The sequence below is a fragment of the Ranitomeya imitator genome, chromosome 3 (assembly GCF_032444005.1).
Source record: "Ranitomeya imitator isolate aRanImi1 chromosome 3, aRanImi1.pri, whole genome shotgun sequence".
NCBI classification, from domain to species: domain Eukaryota; kingdom Metazoa; phylum Chordata; class Amphibia; order Anura; family Dendrobatidae; genus Ranitomeya; species Ranitomeya imitator.
This window is the reverse complement of record NC_091284.1, coordinates 497,724,758-497,744,580: the sequence shown is the minus strand read 5'-3', so window position 1 is coordinate 497,744,580 and position 19,823 is coordinate 497,724,758. Positions and strand designations below refer to the sequence as shown.

Here is a 19,823-nt window from a genome sequence, read left to right as displayed (position 1 = left end):
CATAAGATGCTCCATTGTATTATATGCCCCCCATAAGATGCTCCATTGTATTATATGCCCCCCATAAGATGCTCCATTGTATTATATGCCCCTCATAAGATGCTCCATTGTATTATATGCCCCGTATGCTGCTGCCATATATAAAAAAAAAATAAAAAAAAAAATACCATACTCACCTATGGTCGCTGGGCCCCGAGTGCTGGGGGCCTGAGCAGGCGGGGACACCGGCACGCTGTGGGGGTCAGGTGCCGGTATCACCGCTAGCTCAGGCCCCCAGCACTTGCTATATTCACCTGTCTGTCCCGTTCCTCCACTGCGCGCCGCCATCTTCCGGCTCCTCTGGCTGTGACTGTTCAGTCAGAGGGCGGCGCCGGCGCGCATTAAGCGCGTCATCGCGCCCTCTGAACTGTGAATGTCACAGCAGAGGACCCGGGAGACGGAGCAGCACGCAGCGCTAGAACGGGGGACAGGTGAATATACTTACCCTCCTGGCGGTCCCTGACTCTCCGGTGGAGATCGCGGTGTGCGTTCAGTGTTTACGCATACCGCGATCTCCTGGGAGCGTCACTCTGTGGGGGCCAGACTGCACCGGCGCTTGCGCAGTCTATAAAGGCTTCGGACAGAGTGACGCTCCCAGCATATTATATATATATATATATATATATATATATATATATATATATATATATATATATATATATATATATAGGTTCCGTCTGTCTGTCTGCAACTTCCGTAACGGAAATCCCGCGTCGCTGATTGGTCTCACCAGCTGCCTGCCCCTGCTGCACCTCTTAGGTCACACAATTCCTGCGGCCAATGAGCACTGGCTTCACTCTCCCCCGTTTTAGTTAAATCAAGACATCAAGAGGAAGGGTGAGCTGCCATTGCTCTCTCACTTACTCCAGATGTTAATTACACCGGCAGGGATGGTGTAACAATGTCATGTGAGCCCCGGGACAGCCAATGCCGACATCGCTGTAACAGAGCAAGCATCGGGGGGGAGTACATGTACTATTATTACTTTACTGGGGGGAAACACAGGGATTTTTAGAATAGTGAACAACACCTTTAATTTAACACATGGCCAACTCCATTTTTATGTCAAATCTTATTGGTAGGATGCAAGATACATTTTATGCCATCTGGATAATGTAGTCACTCACCCTTCTTTTGGAAACTTCTGTTTTATCTCCACTTGATGATGACTAAGTAGTTCAGCTGTTTTTGCATTGAAGACCTACAAAAGATAGAAACAAATAAGCAATGAATAAAAAAAATTGGATTCTGTACGCTAATAAATATTCCAGCCAGATATAAAACATTGAAGAGTAATAGCTGAAAAATCCTAAAGTAACATTTATACAGAAGTTAAAGATCATTGAAAAAATATTCTGATTCCTACTATAGATCCAGATGGCAAATGGCATTGTGCCTATTTCCCTGTTATTCCATGTCATGCAATGCCAATGCTTTGTGTTCAGAATAATTACTATAGAGAACAATGTCCAGCATTTACAATACAGTATGTCTGCTTTTAAATATTCAGTGTGGTTGCAAGTGATACATGGTCTGTAAAGCACTGCCACCAGGCACCATGTTGTTATCTGTTCTCAGTTAAATTAATCAGGACATCACATATAAAATGAATTACCAGCCAAACTAAGGGCAGAGGATGAACAAGAAAAAAATGGCAGGACTTCCTGTAGTCCCAAACTTTGACTTTATTGGCCTATCATATCAAAGTCTTGGACAACACATATAACCTAGGGTAAGTAATAGAGAATATAAGTTTAGTAATAGATTTTTTAACATTAAATACACTTCGAGAATTCATATTTTTTCTGGATGGGTCTACGCACTTTTCGGCAAGTAGTTGCTAACTGCATGTTCGGTCTACCCGATGCCGATCTTTTTCCAACTCAGAGCAGTCACGGCGGCAATTTTCTTGCTTCCTGCTATGTCATGTTGACAGAGCAGTTCCTTCTCTTCCACTCTACTCTGCTGACAGGACGTCACTGCTGAAGTCATTTAGAATGACAGCCGTCTCCTGCTGCATGAGGTTGAGTCGGCTGTCAATTAGTGTGTCCTCAGCAGCAACACCTTGACATAGCAGAGCGGGAGAAAAGGAATTGCTCAGTCAGTGTCACCAGAAGCAGGTGAATCGCCACCAGGAGCAGACCGTGACCACTCTAAGCCAGGAGTGATCATCACACAGCTAGTTAGCAATTACTTGCCAATATGTGTTGTGCATGATAAAAAAAATTTGAGTCCCGGATGACAAAATTAATTGCACCAATCTAATGACATTTGTCAAGACCTAGAAATAGTGTTTGTTTGCCTTTTTTTCTGCCAGTTAAGACGTTAGTGAAAAACATGCTTGTTATGAATATATCTCAGTACACGTGGCACATCCCAGAGTATACACAACACAGCATGTTTATTTTGGCTCATTGCCTTCCAGGATATCAGCACAAAACCTGAAATGTCATTATTGCCCCATTATGGTATGCTTCCGTGTCATTTAAAAGTCCAGTCTATTTACTCCAGAACTGTCCAAGGACAACAAGGGAGACTAATTGTTGGACATGAGCCCAGGCGGCAAACAGTAAGAAAGATGTGAGTGGGGGAAAAAAAAAGTTAGAAAGATTAGATAAATTGACACAGAAAATGGAGTTGGGCGAAGTTATGGATATATTCCAAGTGCAGGGTTTTCTATTACTCATACATCAGGTGTTATTTGGAAATGGGTAGTCGTAGATAACATTGTCAAGCAGCTCCTGAGCTTTGTGTTCAGAATAATTACTATAGAGAGAAAATAATGTCTAGCATCTACGATACTGTGCGTCTGCACTTAGGTGCCAAAATCTGAGTAAGCAAAAACTAACAACTAAGTGTAGACCACACCCCTTGTTTTCAATAGCAAAAAAAATAAACACATTGCTTTTTCATTCATCAGCAGTTTTTCCCTTGGAAAACAGTAGCTATCCTGGGAAATGTTGTGCAGTTGCAATGTCATATATGTACTGTACTTTAATTGAACAACAATAAAATCTATGGACAAAATGTTAACCACTGAATAAATAATATGAGACAACAATTGTTCTGATCCACGGAAAGGGTTCTCAGTAACTAGAGTTGAGTGAATTTTGCAAGATTCAGTTTGGATTACGATTGCCGTTGAATATTGAATTTGCAATATTTGCCAAACATAGCCGAACGTCGTTGGCGTCAACAGGACTATTGAATAGAGTTGAGCGAATATGTTTGGAACCGATCATCATACAGCACCAATAGGGTACAAAATGGCACAAATATGGCAAAATTGGACTTGGGCGATAGTTTCCGAACATATTCGCTCAACTCTAGTCTTAATCACTTTCACTGACCAGACAGCTGTCGCTCAAAATGCTGACATAAGGTGGGCAAATGTATTGAGCACGGGAACCATAAGTAGGAATGAAAAAAGACTCGAAGATAGAGGTAAGAGAAAAAAAGCTTGTGATACAGTGTTTTAATTAATATTAGAAATGACTAATAGTATGTATTCATTCACATTTCTAGTTCATCACCTTCAGATAAAGATTGATCTTTGTTATCGAAAACTAGATTGGCCCAGGTGTCTTATCTAGGAGCATGGTAGCACATGTGCAAATATACTGTCAGATGCTATGTGGGAAGCACAGGATGATTTCTTTGTTTGCATCTAATGTCTGAACATGGGCGGAACACCACATGGTCATCCTCTATATCTCGGAGTTTTTACACTGATGCACATAGAGAGAAAGGACATCTGAGGTGACAGATGATGTAACTGCTGCTTTCTGTCTGGTTCTAAAAGCACACGCATCACCTATTGTGGTTGCTCAGAAAAGCGTCATTTCCGGATCAGTGGTTCATTTTTCTAGTAGGAAAGATAGAGTAAGTTGCAAGATGCTATGAGGCTTTGGGCAAAGCATAGAGTGCGTACGGAATTGATATTTTAAGAAAATATACAATACTTCATAAAGAAAAATTATTATTACAATTATTTATTATAGCGCCATTTATTCCATGGTGCTTTACATGTGAGGAGGGGTATACATAATAAAAACAAGTACAATAATCTTGAACAATACAAGTCACAACTGATACAGGAGGAGCGAGGACCCTGCCCACGATGGCTTACAATCTGCAAGGGATGGGTGAGGATACAGTAGGCGAGGGAAGAGCTGGTCGTGCAGCAGATTGGTCGATCGGTGGTTACTGCAGATTGTAGGCTTGTCAGAAGAGGTGGGTCTTCAGGTTCTTTTTGAAGGTTTCGATGGTAGGCGAGAGTCTGATGTGTTGTGGTAGAGAGTTCCTGAGTAGGGGTGATGCGCGAGAGAAATCTTGTATGCGATTGTGATAAGAGGGGAGTAGAGAAGGAAATCTTGTGAGGATCGGAGGTTGCGTGCAGGAAAGTACCCGGGAGACTAGGTCACAGATGTATGGAGTAGACAGGTTGTGGATGGCTTTGTATGTCATGGTTAGGCTTTTGTACTGGAGTCTCTGGGCAATGGGGAGCCAGTGAAGGGATTAACAGAGGGGAGAGGCCGGGGAATAGCGGGGGGACTGGTGGATTAGTCGGGCAGCAGAGTTTAGAATATATTGGAGGGGTGCGAGAGTGTCAGAGGGGAGGCCACAGAGCAGGAGGTTACAGTAGTCGAGGCAGATGATGAGGGCATGGACTATGGTTTTTGCAGATTCTTGGTTTAGGAATGTACGGATCCGTGAAATATTTTTGAGTTGAAGGCGGCAAGAAGTGGAAAGGGCTTGGATATGTGGTTTGAAGGAGAGATCAGTGTAAAGGATTACCCCAAGACAGCAAGCTTGTGGGACTGGGGAGAGTGGGCAGCCGTTTACTGTAATAGATAGGTTCGTTGGGGGGGGGGGGGTCACGTGAGATGGGGGAAAGACGATGTTTTGTCCATTTTCGGTTTTAGAAATCTTGCAGAGAAGAAGGATGAAAAGCGGACAGACATTGAGGGATTCTGGTTAGTAGGGTGTTGATATCTGGTCCAGAGATGTAAATCTGTGTGTCATCAGCATAGAGATGATACTGAAAGCCGTGAGATTCTATGAGCTGTCCCAGGCCAAAGGTGTAGATGGAGAAGAGCAGGGGCCCTAGAACTGAACCTTGCAGGACGAGGTGAGGAGGTGGTGTGTGAGTGGGAGACGCTGAATGTCCGGTCAGTTAGGTATGACGAGATCCAGGATAGAACACAACACCAATAATGTAACCCACGGTGGTAAGCCACACAAAACTAATATATACCTACAAAAAGGCACCACACATTGATGATATGGAAAAGATCACTTTATTAAATATCATAAAACACCAACCATGGTTGGAAATAGCCCACAATAGGCAGCAAGTGAGAGACAACACATACAGAATAAAAATGGGGGACACCTGGCAACAAAATCATAGAAAGCGTTTCACCACCCCTGGACGAAGCAACTCCTTGCGAAACGCGCGTCGGGTGTGGTGGACGCCTGGCTATCTATCCCACTGGGTAAATATGAGCTGATGTAGTACTTTATTTCTTATGTTATTATAGTCTTTGTTGTTTCCATTGATGTGGCGTATTTGGCCCCTTCCCTCATTATGACTATATATGTCAGAGGTGTGTAACACTGTATTGTGACTACCTTGCAAAGACTATTGTATTATACTTTTTCTGTTTATCTACAAAGCATATAACATGCGTGCTTCATCGTATCATATCAGTAATTTTTAGGATATCTTTCTATGATTTTGTTGCCAGGTGTCCCTCATTTTTATTCTGTATGTGTTGTCTCTCACTTGCTGCCTATTGTGGGCTATTTCCAACCATGGTTGGTGTTTTATGATATTTAATAAAGTGATCTTTTCCATATCATCAATGTGTGGTGCCTTTTTGTAGGTATATATGAGATCCAGGATAGAGCCAAGTCTGTGATGCCAAGGGATGAGAGGGTCCGCAGCAACAGGGAATGGTCCACTGTGTCAAAGGCAGAGGACAGGTCCAGGAGGAGGAGGACAGAGTAGTGTCGCTTGCTCTTGGCGGTTAATAGGTCATTGGTGACCTTAGTTAAGGCAGTTTCAGTGGAGTGGTGTGACCGGAAGCCAGATTGTAAACGGTCGAAGAGAGAGCACAAAGATAGATGGGAGGACAGTTCAAGATGGACATGTTGTTCCAGTAGTTTTGAGGCGTAGGGGAGAAGTGATATAGGGTGATAGCTAGATACAGAGGATGGGTCAAGAGAGTGCTTTTTGAGGATAGGTGTGATTGAGGCATGTTTAAAGCTTGAGGGGAAAACACCAGTTGTTATTGATAGGTTGAAGAGATGGGTTCTCCGATTGGTTAGACCATCAAACTATGGATTAGTAAGTGATCAACCCGTGAGACTTCAGAGGACAATTAGAACCAAGGGCTTTGCTGGAATGCCACAAAGCCCTTCATTCTTTATATAGGCACGCTGACTATTTGCTACTGCTGCTCAGTAATACTATAGTAAACTACCACACCCTAGATACTGTATCACCAAAAGACTTATGTATTTTGCACTGAAATATATGCAACTTCCCCAAAAGTGGTTGCACGAGCTTCTTTCATATAGGAACATCACAATCTGATGCAAAAAGCACAAGCGAGATCTCTATGGGTCACTAGTAACAGGAGTGATCAGCTCATCATTCACGCAGCAAAGTAGAGCACTAAAAAGCACGGCACAAAGAGCCAACATTTTCTACAAAATTACAGGATTGCCCATTTGTTCAATCGGTTGGCAAGTTATGCTAAATTTCTACTGTGCGAGATAAGTGATTGTCATGGATCCAGCTTTTGAAACACGTCAATCAGATGGCTCACGGGTGGAGTCATTTATTTAATTTGACTTGCCATTTTAACATTTTGGGTTAAATCTGATTTAATGTACAGCAAATATAAGTTAATAGCATAAAATGCAGTCATCATACCTAAATGCTGGCATATCTTAAAAGAAAGCTGTAGAATAGAATACAAAGGAAGTAAGAAAACTTTCATTTTCAAAGTGATTTTGATATACAAAAAACTTCTGGTGTTGTACAGTCCTTCACTGTATATTCATTAGGGACGTTCTATTCAACCCTCTTTAATGACATGCCAAGTAACATGCACAGGGTTGGGCAGAAGAGCGAGTTGCCCTGGGCCATCTAACAGAACAAAACTGTTATTTCACTAGCAATAGAGTCAATGACAATTAGGTCTTATTAATAATAATAATAATTTTATTTTTAAGAGTGATCACACATCTGAAAAGAAGCTTTGACTTGATTCATCAGGTCATTCAAAACTAGAAAAACTGGTATTTTATAAAAATTCCATATTTTACAGAATAAGTACATTTTTAATAAGGGCTATGTGCACAAAAGTTATGTTGCCATGGTAAAAATATTCAAATAATGAAAAGGTCAGCAAAGGCCATACCAATCAGTAAGAAAAAAAAAAAAAAAACAACATTTTGCTAGTAGTGGGCTTAACTATGTACGTTCTCCATTTAGCGTCAATCACACCTTATTAGTCAGTGCTAAACTGTAATTTAACTGCCGACAATGAATAGAAGAACTTTCAAAGTAGGTTAAATTACGGCACATTAGTCCGTCATTCTCATCCAAGGTTCTTTGGTTATGCAGTGTTGCTTCACTCACCTACAGGATACATGCTCAACAATTCTTCCATTATGCAAATACTCAACTTTGCTCAAGCAGCCATTGAGAAATATTTAAGCAGCAATGGTGAATTACAAGAGTTCACAATGTCTCCCAGACCTCATTCAGACAGTCATTATATATATATATATATATATATATATATATATATATATATATATATATATATATATATATATATATATATATATATATATATATATATATATATATATATATATATATATACAAAAAAAGGTCTGCCTCAGTGTTTTGTTTTGTTTTTTATCCAATTTTCATCAATGTCTAGTCAGTGTGACAGTTTTCACCATTAGTGGTTCTGACATATGGAAAAAAAAAATTGCAAAGCTTTTCCTATGCATTAAAATGTTAATCATGGTCAACTCTTCGATGGTATCTCTGTGCAGTCAGTGAGAATATAATATATATCTCTATCTATAATATAAGGCTGGGAGCGTCACTCTGTCCGAAGCCTTTATATACTGCGCAAGCGCCAGCGCAGTCTGGACCCCACAGAGTGACGCAGCCCAGGAGATCACGGTATGCGTAAGCACTGAACGCACACCGCGATCTCCAACGGAGAAGCAGGGACGTGCCAGGAGGGTGAGTATAAGCTATATTCACCTGTCCCGTTCCAGCGCTGCGTGCCGCTCCGTCTTTCGGGTCCTCTGCCTGTGATGCTCACAGTTCAGAGGGCACGATGACGCGCTTAATGCGCGCCACCCTCTGACTGAACAGTCACAGCCAGAGGACCCGGAACACGGAGTGGCGCGCAGCACTGGAACGGGACAGGTGAATATAGCAAGTGTCGGGGGCCTGAGCTAGCGGCGACTCCGACACCTGACCTACAGTGCGCCGGTGTCCCAGCGACGATAGGCGAGTATGTTATAATATATATATATATATATATATATATATATATATATATATATATATATATATATATATATATTTATTATATATATTTTTTTTTTTTCAAAGAAGCTTTATTGGCAGGACCAAATACACGTCAGTTTTGCCAAAGCAAGAGAAGCCGCCCATTATCAGGCCCTGAGCAAAGTTCTCATCTTTGGAGACCTCAATGCAAGAACAGGGAGAGAGAGAGACTTCCTGACCACGGATGGAAACATCTACATACTTGGAGCAGAGAATGACGGCCAAGACCCTGTACACACTGAGAGAAACAGCTATGACAGTACAGTCAACAAAAGTGGCAGAAAGCTCCTGAACGTATGTAAAAGTTTAGGACTTCATATCCTTAATGGACGAAGCAAGGGTGACTCCTTAGGAAGGTATACACTAAACTCCCATGTAGGGAGGAGTGTAGTTGATTACGCCATTATAGACCTGAACCTGGCAGATGTCAGCGCCTTCATAGTCACCCCACAAACGCACCTGTCAGACCACAGCCAACTTTTTCTGTACATGAAATCTACAGAGAAACCATCCACTCAGAAGCCACAGCAGAGCGGCCTCTTCACCCGGCCTCCATCCTATAAATGGTCCAAAATGTCGGCACTAAAATATAAAGAAGCTTCCAGCAGACCTGAAATACAGCGGATGCTCCACCACTTCTACAACCTCGAGTACATGCCAAACCCAGAGGGAGTGAGCCAAGCAGCAAAGGACCTCAACAATATATTCTACGCAATGGCCAGACTGTCCGAACTTAAAAAAGTCGACTACAAGAGACCAAAAGAAACACAGGTCAATGGCTGGTTTGACAGAGAATGTAAAGCTGTACGGAAGACCCTGAGAACAGCCTCCAACAAGAAACACAGAGACCCCAACCACCTGGGTCTGAGGGAAGCCTATGACTCCATACAAAAGCAGTACAAAACCATCCTCAGGAGGAAGAAGCAGAGTTACATCTCTACCAAGTTTAATCAACTCCAAGACGCCCTCCAAGACAACTCCTTCTGGGAACTATGGAACCACATGGGCACCAAAGACAAGAAAAACAACAACCATATCCAAAATGGCAACCTCTGGCTCCAATACTTCAGAGACCTCTATAAAGACATTCCAAAGGAAGGACTAAGCCAAGAACAGGAAAACATAATGGCGAAACTAAAAGCAATGGAGGAAAAAAATCAAAAACTTCCAAAACCCGGTGGATACACCTATAACACTACAGGAAGTAACCGAGAGACTCTCCTCCATAAGATGTAGAAAAGCCGGTGGCCTGGATGGAATCCTACCAGAAATGCTGAAGTACAGCCCACCAGAAATACAGGCTGCAATGGTTAAACTCTTCAATATTGTACTGAGTGCCGGCTACTTCCCTCGTACCTGGAACCAAGGCCTCATCACACCCATCCACAAGAGTGGGGACAGGTATGACCCAGCCAACTACAGAGGCATACGTGTCAGCAGCAACCTGGGAAAACTGTTCAACAGTATCCTGAACAAGAGGATCCTCACCTTCCTCACCGAGCACAACGTCCTCAGCAAGAGCCAAGCAGGGTTCATGCCGAACCACCGCACCACTGACCACATTTATACTCTGCACAGCCTCATTCAGAGACACGTCTACAATACAAAGAATGGGAAGATATACGCCTGCATTGTGGACTTTAAAAAGGCATTTGATTCAGTGTGGCACCCAGGCTTATTCCTGAAACTGCTGGAGAGTGGAATAGGAGGAAAGACCTACGATGTCATCAAAAGCTCCTACACTGAGAACCGCTGCAGCGTGAGTGTGAACTGCAAAAGAACGGCTTATTTCCAGCAGAGCCGCGGAGACAGACAAGGCTGCAGCCTAAGTCCAACGCTCTTCAACATCTACATCAACGAGCTGGCTACCGCCCTGGAATCCTCCTCAGCACCAGGTCTCACCCTCCACGACGCTCAGGTGAAATTCCTGCTGTATGCAGATGACCTGCTGCTGCTGTCACCAACCGAGAAAGGCCTCCAGGACAACCTGAAAATCCTAGAGAAATTCAGCTCCACCTGGGCTCTACCGATCAACCTAAAGAAAACCAACACCATGGTGTTCCAGAGGAGAAAGAGAAGATCAGACCAACACCCATCATTTATCCTCAACAACTGCGACCTCACAGGAACAGACAAATATACCTACCTGGGCCTAGAGATTCACCGGTCAGGGAGCTTCAAAGAAGCCATAGAGACCCTGAAAGACAAGGCCTGCAAAACCTTCTATGCCATCCGAAGGAAACTCTACCATCTGAAGCCACCAGTGAGGGTCTGGCTAAAAATCTTCGACTCCATCATCGCCCCAATCCTCCTGTATGGCAGCGAAGTCTGGGGTCCTCACACCTACCCAGACTGGTCAAAGTGGGATTCCAGTCCAACAGAAATATTCCACCTGGAATTCTGCAAGCACCTTCTCCAGGTCCATCGGAGCACCTCCAACAGTGCCTGTCGGGCCGAGCTGGGCAGATTCCCTCTACACCTAACAGTTCTAAAGAGGGTGCTGTCATTCCGGGCTCACCTGCATAGGAGCAATCCAAGCTCCCATCACCATAAAGCCCTGATACATGTAGGTGAAACAGAAAAAACAGAACCCTCGGAACAGCCCAGCCAAACCCAACCGGACCAGAACACCAATCACAACAACCTGACAAAAGCCGGAATCAGGAAGATGGTAGACGAAGGCCAGGAGAAATATGTCAGTGACTGGAAGAATGATATCATCAGCTCACAGAAACTGATCATGTACCGGAGCCAACAGAGACTACAGACTGGCCCCATATCTGGAGAAACTCCCAGACCCCAGAGACCTCCAGATCCTGAGCTGATATAGACTCAGTGCCCACAGTCTGGCGATCGAATGTGGCCGACACAGGCAGAGCTACAAGCCCAGGGAGGAAATACTGTGCCAACACTGACCAGGAGGCCATAGAGGACGAAACCCACTTCCTGCTACACTGCACCAAATACTCAGCAGTGAGGGACACTCACTTCAGGAGACTCTCACATCTCTTCCCGGACTTCATCACCATGAAGGAGGAAGAGAAAACATATATCCTGCTGGGAGAAGAAGAGAGAGCAGTGGAGATAGCAACGCGGTATGTGAGCGAATGTCAGACTGCGAGAAAGAGAACTATGATGCCATGGACTATAGCCATGTAGCTGCCCCCATCCACCTCCCCTATGCCATGGACTATAGCCCCCACAATGGATCTGCCCCATCCACCTCCCCTATGCCATGGACTATAACCCCACAATGGATCTGCCCCATCCACCTCCCCTATGCCTTGGACTATAATCCCCACAATGGATCTGCCCCCATCCACCTTCCCTACAGCTCCTACCCAACATCCCCACAGTCCCTATCCCTATTGCCTTTATACACTTGCTTTGGCAATACTGATGCGTATTTGGTCCTGCCAATAAAGCTTTTTTGAATCTTGAATCTATATATATACACATACACACATACATACTGTTACGTACGGAACCACTCAGCACCCAGAATATGTTGTGCAGTTATATGTATGTACTAGCTGAAGAGCCCGGCGTTGCCTGGGCATAGTAAATATCTGTGGTTAGTTATAGCACCTCACTTCTCTTATTTTCCCATCACGCCTCTTATTTTCCCAATCACATCTTTCATTTTCTCCCTCACACCTCTCATTTTCTCCCTCACACCTCTCATTCCCCCCTAACACTTGTCATTTCGACCTCACATCTGTCATTTTCCGATCACTCCACTATTTTCCCTCACTCCTCTCATTTTGCACTAACACCTTTTCATTTTCACCTCACACCTCATTTTCACCTCAGTATATGCATGTTTGTCATCTCCCTTATATATAGTATACACCTGTATGTCATCTCCTGTAAATAGTATATACCTGTATGTCATCTCCCCTGTATATAGTATATACCTGCTGTGTCATCTCCCCTGTATATACCTGTATGTAATCTCCTCCTATATATAGTATATACCTGTATGTCATCTCCTTCTCTATATAGTATATACCTGTATGTCATCTCCTCCTGTATGTAGTATATACCTGTGTGTCATCTCCCCTGTATATAGTATATATCTGTGTGTCATCTCCTCCTGTATATAGTATATACCTGTATGCCATCTTCTATATATAGCATATACCTGTATGTCATCTCCTCCTGTATATAGTATATACCTGTAGGTCATGTGCTCCTGTATATAGTATATACCTGTGTGTCATCTCCTCCTGTATATAGTATATACCTGTATGTCATCTCCTCCTGTATATCGTATGTACCTGTATGTCATCTCCTCCTCTATATAGTATATACCTGTGTCATCTCTCCTGTATATAGTATATATCTGTGTCATCTTCCCTGTATAGTATATACCTGTGTCATCTCCTCCTGTATTAGACCTCGTTCACACGTTATTTGCTCAGTATTTTTACCTCAGTATTTGTAAGCTAAATTGGCAGCCTGAGAAATCCCAAGCCAACAGGAAGCCCTCCCCCTGGCAGTATACATTAGCTCACACATACACATAATAGACAGGTCATGTGACTGACAGCTGCCGTATTTCCTTTATGGTACATTTGTTGCTCTTGTAGTTTGCTTATTAATCAGATTTTTATTTTTGAAGGATAATACCAGACTTGTGTGTGTTTGAGGGCGAGTTTCGTTTGTCAAGTTGTGTGTGTTGAGTTGCGTGTGGCGACATGCATGTAGTGACTTTTGTGAGATGAGTTTTGAGTGGCAACATGCGTGTAGCAACTTTTTGTGTGTCGAGTTGCATGTGACAGGTTAATGTAGCAAGTTGTGTGCAGCAAGTTTTGCGCATGGCGAGTTTTGCGCGTTGCGAGTTTTATGTGTGGTGCCTTTTGCGTATGTGCAAGTTTTGTGTGAGGCAACTTTTGCATGTGTTGCAACTTTTGTGCATGTGGCAATTTTTCCGCGTGTGCAAGTTTTGCGTGTGGCGAGTTTTCCATGAGGTGAGTTTTGCACTTGTGGCGAGTTTTGCGTGAGCTTAGTTTTTGCATGTGGCGAGTTTTGCACGTGGCGAGTTTTGAGCGGCGACTTTTGTGTTTGGACTTTTATGTGGCGAGGTTGGTGTATGTGTGGTGAAATGTGTGCTGAGGGTAATTGTTGTGAATTCCGCTCTTGGGCTCCCTCCGGTGGTTGTAATTGGTATGGCTGCTCCTTGGATTTAGCAGTCAGCAGCCGCTTCCACTGATTGTCTATTCTGCTCGGCTATTTAGCCTGGCTCTTTCCTTCAGCTTGTGCCACTTGTCAATGGTTCCTGGTTGGATTCACATCTCTTTGGATTTCCCTGTTATCCTGACCAGTTCAGCAAAGCTAAGTCCTTGCTTGCTCTTTTCTGTCCACAGGTTGTGGACTTATCCGTTCTGTGCTTTCTATGTTTGTCCAGCTTGTCAGTATGAATTAATTCAGTTAAGCTGGAAGCTCTGGGAAGCAGATTTACCCTCCACACCTTTAGTCAGGTGTGGAGATTTTTGTAAACTGTGTGTGGATATTTTGTAGTGTTTTATACTGACCGCACAGTATTCCATCCTGTCCTATCTATCTAGCTAGACTGGTCTCCTGTGCTCATCCTGGTTTCATTCTGTGTATGTCTTTTCCCTCTCCACTCACAGTCATTACTTGTGGGGGGCCAGGAGCATCCCACGGCTACTTCTAGTGTTGTGTTGAGCTTAGGGACTGCGGTCAGTACAGTTACCACTTCCTTCAGAGCTCGTCCCATGTTGCTCCTAAACCACCAGATCATAACAGGTAATATGTGTTCAAGCACGTGGTAGTGTGTGGCACCTTTTGTGTGTGTGTTCATATTCCCGTGTGTGTTGAGTATCCCATGTCGGGGCCCCACCTTAGCAACTGTACGGTATATACTCTTTGGCGCCATCGCTCTCATTCTTTAAGTCCCCCTTGTTCACATCTGGCAGCTGTCAATTTGCCTCCAACACTTTTCCTTTCACTTTTCCCCCATTATGTAGACAGGGGCAAAATTGTTTGGTGAATTGGAAAGCGCGGGGTTAAAATTTCACCTCACAACATAGCCTATGACGCTCTCAGGGTCCAGGCGTGTGACTGTGCAAAATTTTGTGACTGTAGCTGCGACGCTTCCAACACTTTTCCTTTCACTTTTTCCCCATTATGTAGATAGGGGCAAAATTGTTTGGTGAATTGGAAAGCGCGGGGTTAAAATTTCACCTCACAACATAGCCTATGACGCTCTCAGGGTCCAGACGTGTGACTGTGCAAAATTTTGTTGCTGTAGCTGCGACGGTGCAGATGCCAATCCCGGACATACACACACACACATACACACACACACACACATTCAGCTTTATATAGTAGATTTGGCATGGTACACTTGCTGCCCTTGTCTGTAAATATTGCATTCTCTCATGATTCATTTATAAACACTGGCGTATGGGCCCACTCTCTTCTGCTTACCGGGCCCATGCGGCAGGATTCTGCCACTTCAGTGACTGCCCGTGTCCTCAGAATCTACCGCAGGGCAACAGTTAACAGCCACCAGCAAATCACAGGCCGGCAACTGACGTCAGGGGGCACATTGCCAGCATATGACGTCACTGTCATATGCCGGAACAACACTACGCACCTCAGATGTATGGAGCGGAGGACATAACTGGATCTTTACCAGGTAAGGAGAAACTTTTTTTATTTTTTTGTAAAGCTGCGGTATGGGGCTGCATTATACTACTATGTGGGGCTGAGTTATACCACTATATATGACTGTGGGATGCATTATACTATTATGGATGACTATGGGAGCAATAAAGAGACATGAGGCAGAATGAGTAGACACGTGGGGTCCAGAATGGGAGGACACATGGGGTCAAGAATGTGGGCTATTACTGTAGGGGCTAATTAAATGATATTTTTGAGGATATTTTCAGTGTGGGGGAGGAGAGGTCCCATTACTGTGAAGGGCACATGGTCGCTTTTTTCTTCATCTGGCATAGTATAGAGGTTGGGGAAAAAAATTGGGGACTGTGCTCTAGATAACTTATTTTCTGCAGAGACTAGTCCTGGCTGGAAGAAGTGATGGCAGTCTGAACTGGATGAAGAAAAAAGTGAAGCGAAGATGAAGGACTTCAACTAGATACATCACCAGTGAGTCAGTGTGTTACCTGTACACTTACAGTATACACGGTGTGCAGAATTATTAGGCAAGTTGTATTTTAGAGGATTATTTTTATTATTGATCAACAACTATGTTCTCAATCAACCCAAAAGACTCACAAATATCAAAGCTTAATATTTTTGGAAGCTGGAGTGGGTTTTTTTTTTTTTTTTAGATTTGGCTATCTTAGGAGGATATCTGTTTGTGCAGGTAACTATTACTGTGCAGAATTATTAGGCAACTTAAAAACCAAATATATTTCCATCTCACTTGTTTATTTTCACCAGGTAAACCAATATAACATGCAAAAGCAAAAACCCCCAAAATTTGTGACCAATATAGCCACCTTTCTTTATGATGACATTCAACAGCCTTCCATCCATAGATTCTGTCAGTTGTTTGATCTGTTTACGATCAACATTGCGTGTAGCAGCCACCACAGCCTCCCAGACACTGTTCCGAGAGGTGGACTGTTTTCCCTCCCTGTAGATCTCACATTTTATGAGGGACCACAGGTTCTCTATGGGGTTCAGATCAGGCAAACAAGGGGGCCATGACATTTTTTCTTCGAGACCTTTCCTGGCCAGCCACGCTGTGGAGTAGTTGGAGGCATGTGATGGAGCATTGTCCTGCATGAAAATCATGTTTTTCTTGAACGATACCGACTTCTTCCTGTACCACTGCTTGAAGAAGTTGTCTTCCAGAAACTGGCAGTAGGTCTGGAAGTTGAGCTTCACTCCATCCTCAACCCGAAAAGGTCCCACAAGTTCATCTTTGATGATACCAGCCCATACCAGTACCCCACCTCCACGTTGCTGGTGTCGGAGTTGGAGTGGAGCTCTCTGCCCTTTCCAGCCTCTGGCCCATCCATCTGGCCCATCAAGAGTCACTCTCATTTCATCAGTCCATAAAACCTTTGAAAAGTCATTCTTAAGATATTTCTTGGCCCAGTCTTGACGTTTTATCTTATGCTTCTTGTTGAAAGGTGGTCATTTTTCAGCCTTCCTTAGCTTGGCCATGTATCGCACACTTTATGCTGTTGTTACTCCAGTAACGTTGCAGCTCTGAGATATGGCACACCTGATGGCAAATGGCATCTTGGCAGCTTCACGCTTGATTTTCCTCAATTCATGGGCAATTATTTTGTGCCTTTTTTGCCCAACACGCTTCTTGCGAACCTGTTGGCTATTTGCCATGAAACGCTAGATTGTTCGGTGGTCATGCTTCAAAAGTTTGGCAATTTCAAGACTGCTACATTCCTCTGCAAGACATCTCACAATTTTGGACTTTTCGGAGCCCATCAAATCTCTCTTATCACCCATTTTGCCAAAGGAAAGGAAGTTGCCTAATAATTAAGCGCACCTTATATAGGGTTTTGATGTCATTAGACAACATCCCTCATCATTACAGAGATGCACATCACCTGATTTACTTAATTGGTAGTTGGCTCTCAAGCCTGAACAGCTTGGAGTAGGACAACATGTATAAAAAGTATCATGTGATCAAAATACAACTTGCCTAATAATTCTGCACATAGTGTATACAGAGCTCCTGGGTATAATGTCAACGGTGATCACTGTATTACCTGCACATGGACACTGCATACTAAGTACAGATCTTTTGTGTTTAATGGCATTAGTATTGTGTTTTTTTTTATTAATGATCAGTATTGTAGTATTTGGTCACTATGTGGCGGTAATATGTGATCTGGGCATGGCTGTATTTGTTCCTTATATATGGTATTATTGGTCACCATGTGGTGGTAATATGTGGTCTGGTCATGGTGCATGCGGTGGTATTTGTCCCTTGTATGTGATATTATTGGTCATTTTAAAATTTGAAAAATAAATAAAAATATACCTGAAATTGTATTGGATATTTTACCAAATGTTAAATAAGTTAAAGTACTGTAGAGCCCGGACAAAAGAGTCTACCTTGTCGTGGTGGATAAAAAAAAAAAAATCTTTTAGCCAAAACAAAAACTGCTGGATATGTATGTGATCTGGTGATGGGAACTGTTAATGTGTGATTGGTGAGGATGTGGCGCAGAAGTGGAGTTTTTCCAAGAGAGGGTGGTGGGACTGTGGAAGGGTCAAGGGGTGGAGGCAGGGCCTGGGTGGAGCCTTGGCAGAGTTTCAAGGGGGCCCCCGAAAATTTTGCCAGTATGGGGCCCTGAAATTCCTAGTTCCAGCCCTGATTACAATTGTATAAAACAGAGGAATTGTGTTAGGTTATGCCAATCCATGTACATGATAAATGCTACTAATCCTTTATTGAAGACCATTGAGGCTCTGGACAAATATTTATGTGAATACGAATTATACTTTGTGTACGAACATTTACAGTATACAGTAACATGCAGGATTTCACTAGGAAACAACTATCAATCAGATGTAGAACGTGTCAAGAGTTCATGTCTATTTCCTCACAATGCATTTTAAAGCTCCACACAAGGAGGTAATTAGCTAGAACGTAGAGATCTGCAGATTGTTAAACCAAGACTTTCATAACCTATGTATGTTATCATAACAGGTCAAAGTTCGCAAGTACGGAGAAGGATTTGGAGAGAAAATTAAGTGACAAACACAATATAAGAACATAATTAGGTAAGGGGATCTTCCTTATCTTCATTAGTCCAATTGCATGGAGCAGCAGCACCCATGTGCAGCTTGCAATCAGTTAAAATGGTGGGCACAAAACCCCTGTTCTCTTGAGTTTTGGTGAGACTATGCGGTGGTTAGATAATATGCTATGAGTATGGGACAGGTTCTCAATAGAAAATAAAATAAATTATATACATTAGTGGTGATTAAATGTGCTTGGATAAGGTGTTATCCGAGCATGGGTAACCGAGTGTTTTAGTTTATTAGTCACCCTCGCATATGTTGCAGCTGTCAAACAGCGGCGTGACATGCAGGCGTGAAGACTCGAACATATTTGAGCACGCCCAGTTAGCACACGAGCGTGCTCGTATAACACCTTATAATATCATACACATATCTTGTCTACCTCTACCACGAAAATAATGATCAGGATGACCCCTTACACATAGACATAATCCTGACAACTTTGCTGCAATGTTTATGGGCACCTTTAGCCTCACAACAGCCTAACACTAATCGTACAAATTGCAAACATTTCATTATCATCGCTGCCATCATTGCAAGGACAGGTAATACTGTTAGTAAGGGTGTAAAGTAACATCCCGGTCAGTGAACTTTACCCTTCTGTACCAGTCAGTCCCTCAATAGGAGTACATTTATTACACTTGTTTTTATTGCCTCTTGTTATGTATTGCTACCCTTTTGCATTTTTAGTAAAATAGTGCCCTATTATATTATAGTAACATAGTAACATAGTAACATAGTAACATAGTAACATAGTTAGTAAGGCCGAAAAAAGACATTTGTCCATCCAGTTCAGCCTATATTCCATCATAATAAATCCCCAGATCTACGTCCTTCTACAGAACCTAATTGTATGATACAATATTGTTCTGCTCCAGGAAGACATCCAGGCCTCTCTTGAACCCCTCGACTGAGTTCGCCATCGCCACCTCCTCAGGCAAGCAATTCCAGATTCTCACTGCCCTAACAGTAAAGAATCCTCTTCTATGTTGGTGGAAAAACCTTCTCTCCTCCAGACGCAAAGAATGCCCCCTATATTATATATTACACCTAATTATATCAAGTTCGGTTATATCCATACGACTGCTGTTAAATCATACATAGATATGTTTGTTACACATGTTTTTATTTCCATGGACAGCACACAGACACATATTAGAAGGCTACTAACATGGTCCTCATGAGAAGGATATGCTCTACTCAGTCGTCTTTACGGACCGAATTTTGCCTATACAAGTAAATACTGTAAGTCCTTTTATTATGAACTGGTTGCAAGGAAAGGTTTGTGGATTCTCCATTCATTGATTTGTTTTTCCAAATGTACGAGAAGAACACTTTTGGGGTGGACTGGATCATACATATTGGGGTTGTGCATCTGCTCCTTCCCTTTGTCCTT

General features: G+C 43.0%; 1 protein-coding gene across 2 annotated transcripts in view; it reads right to left on the bottom strand.

Moving 5' to 3' along the window:
- The window catches only part of GK (glycerol kinase), a 141,588-nt gene that overhangs the window by 72,417 nt on the left and 49,348 nt on the right, over positions 1–19,823 (bottom strand). For both annotated transcript variants that reach the window (XM_069757649.1, XM_069757650.1), the window contains exon 2: positions 1,167–1,240. In XM_069757649.1, coding sequence (XP_069613750.1) covers positions 1,167–1,240 — 74 coding nt within the window. The remainder of the gene's footprint in view (positions 1–1,166; positions 1,241–19,823) is intronic.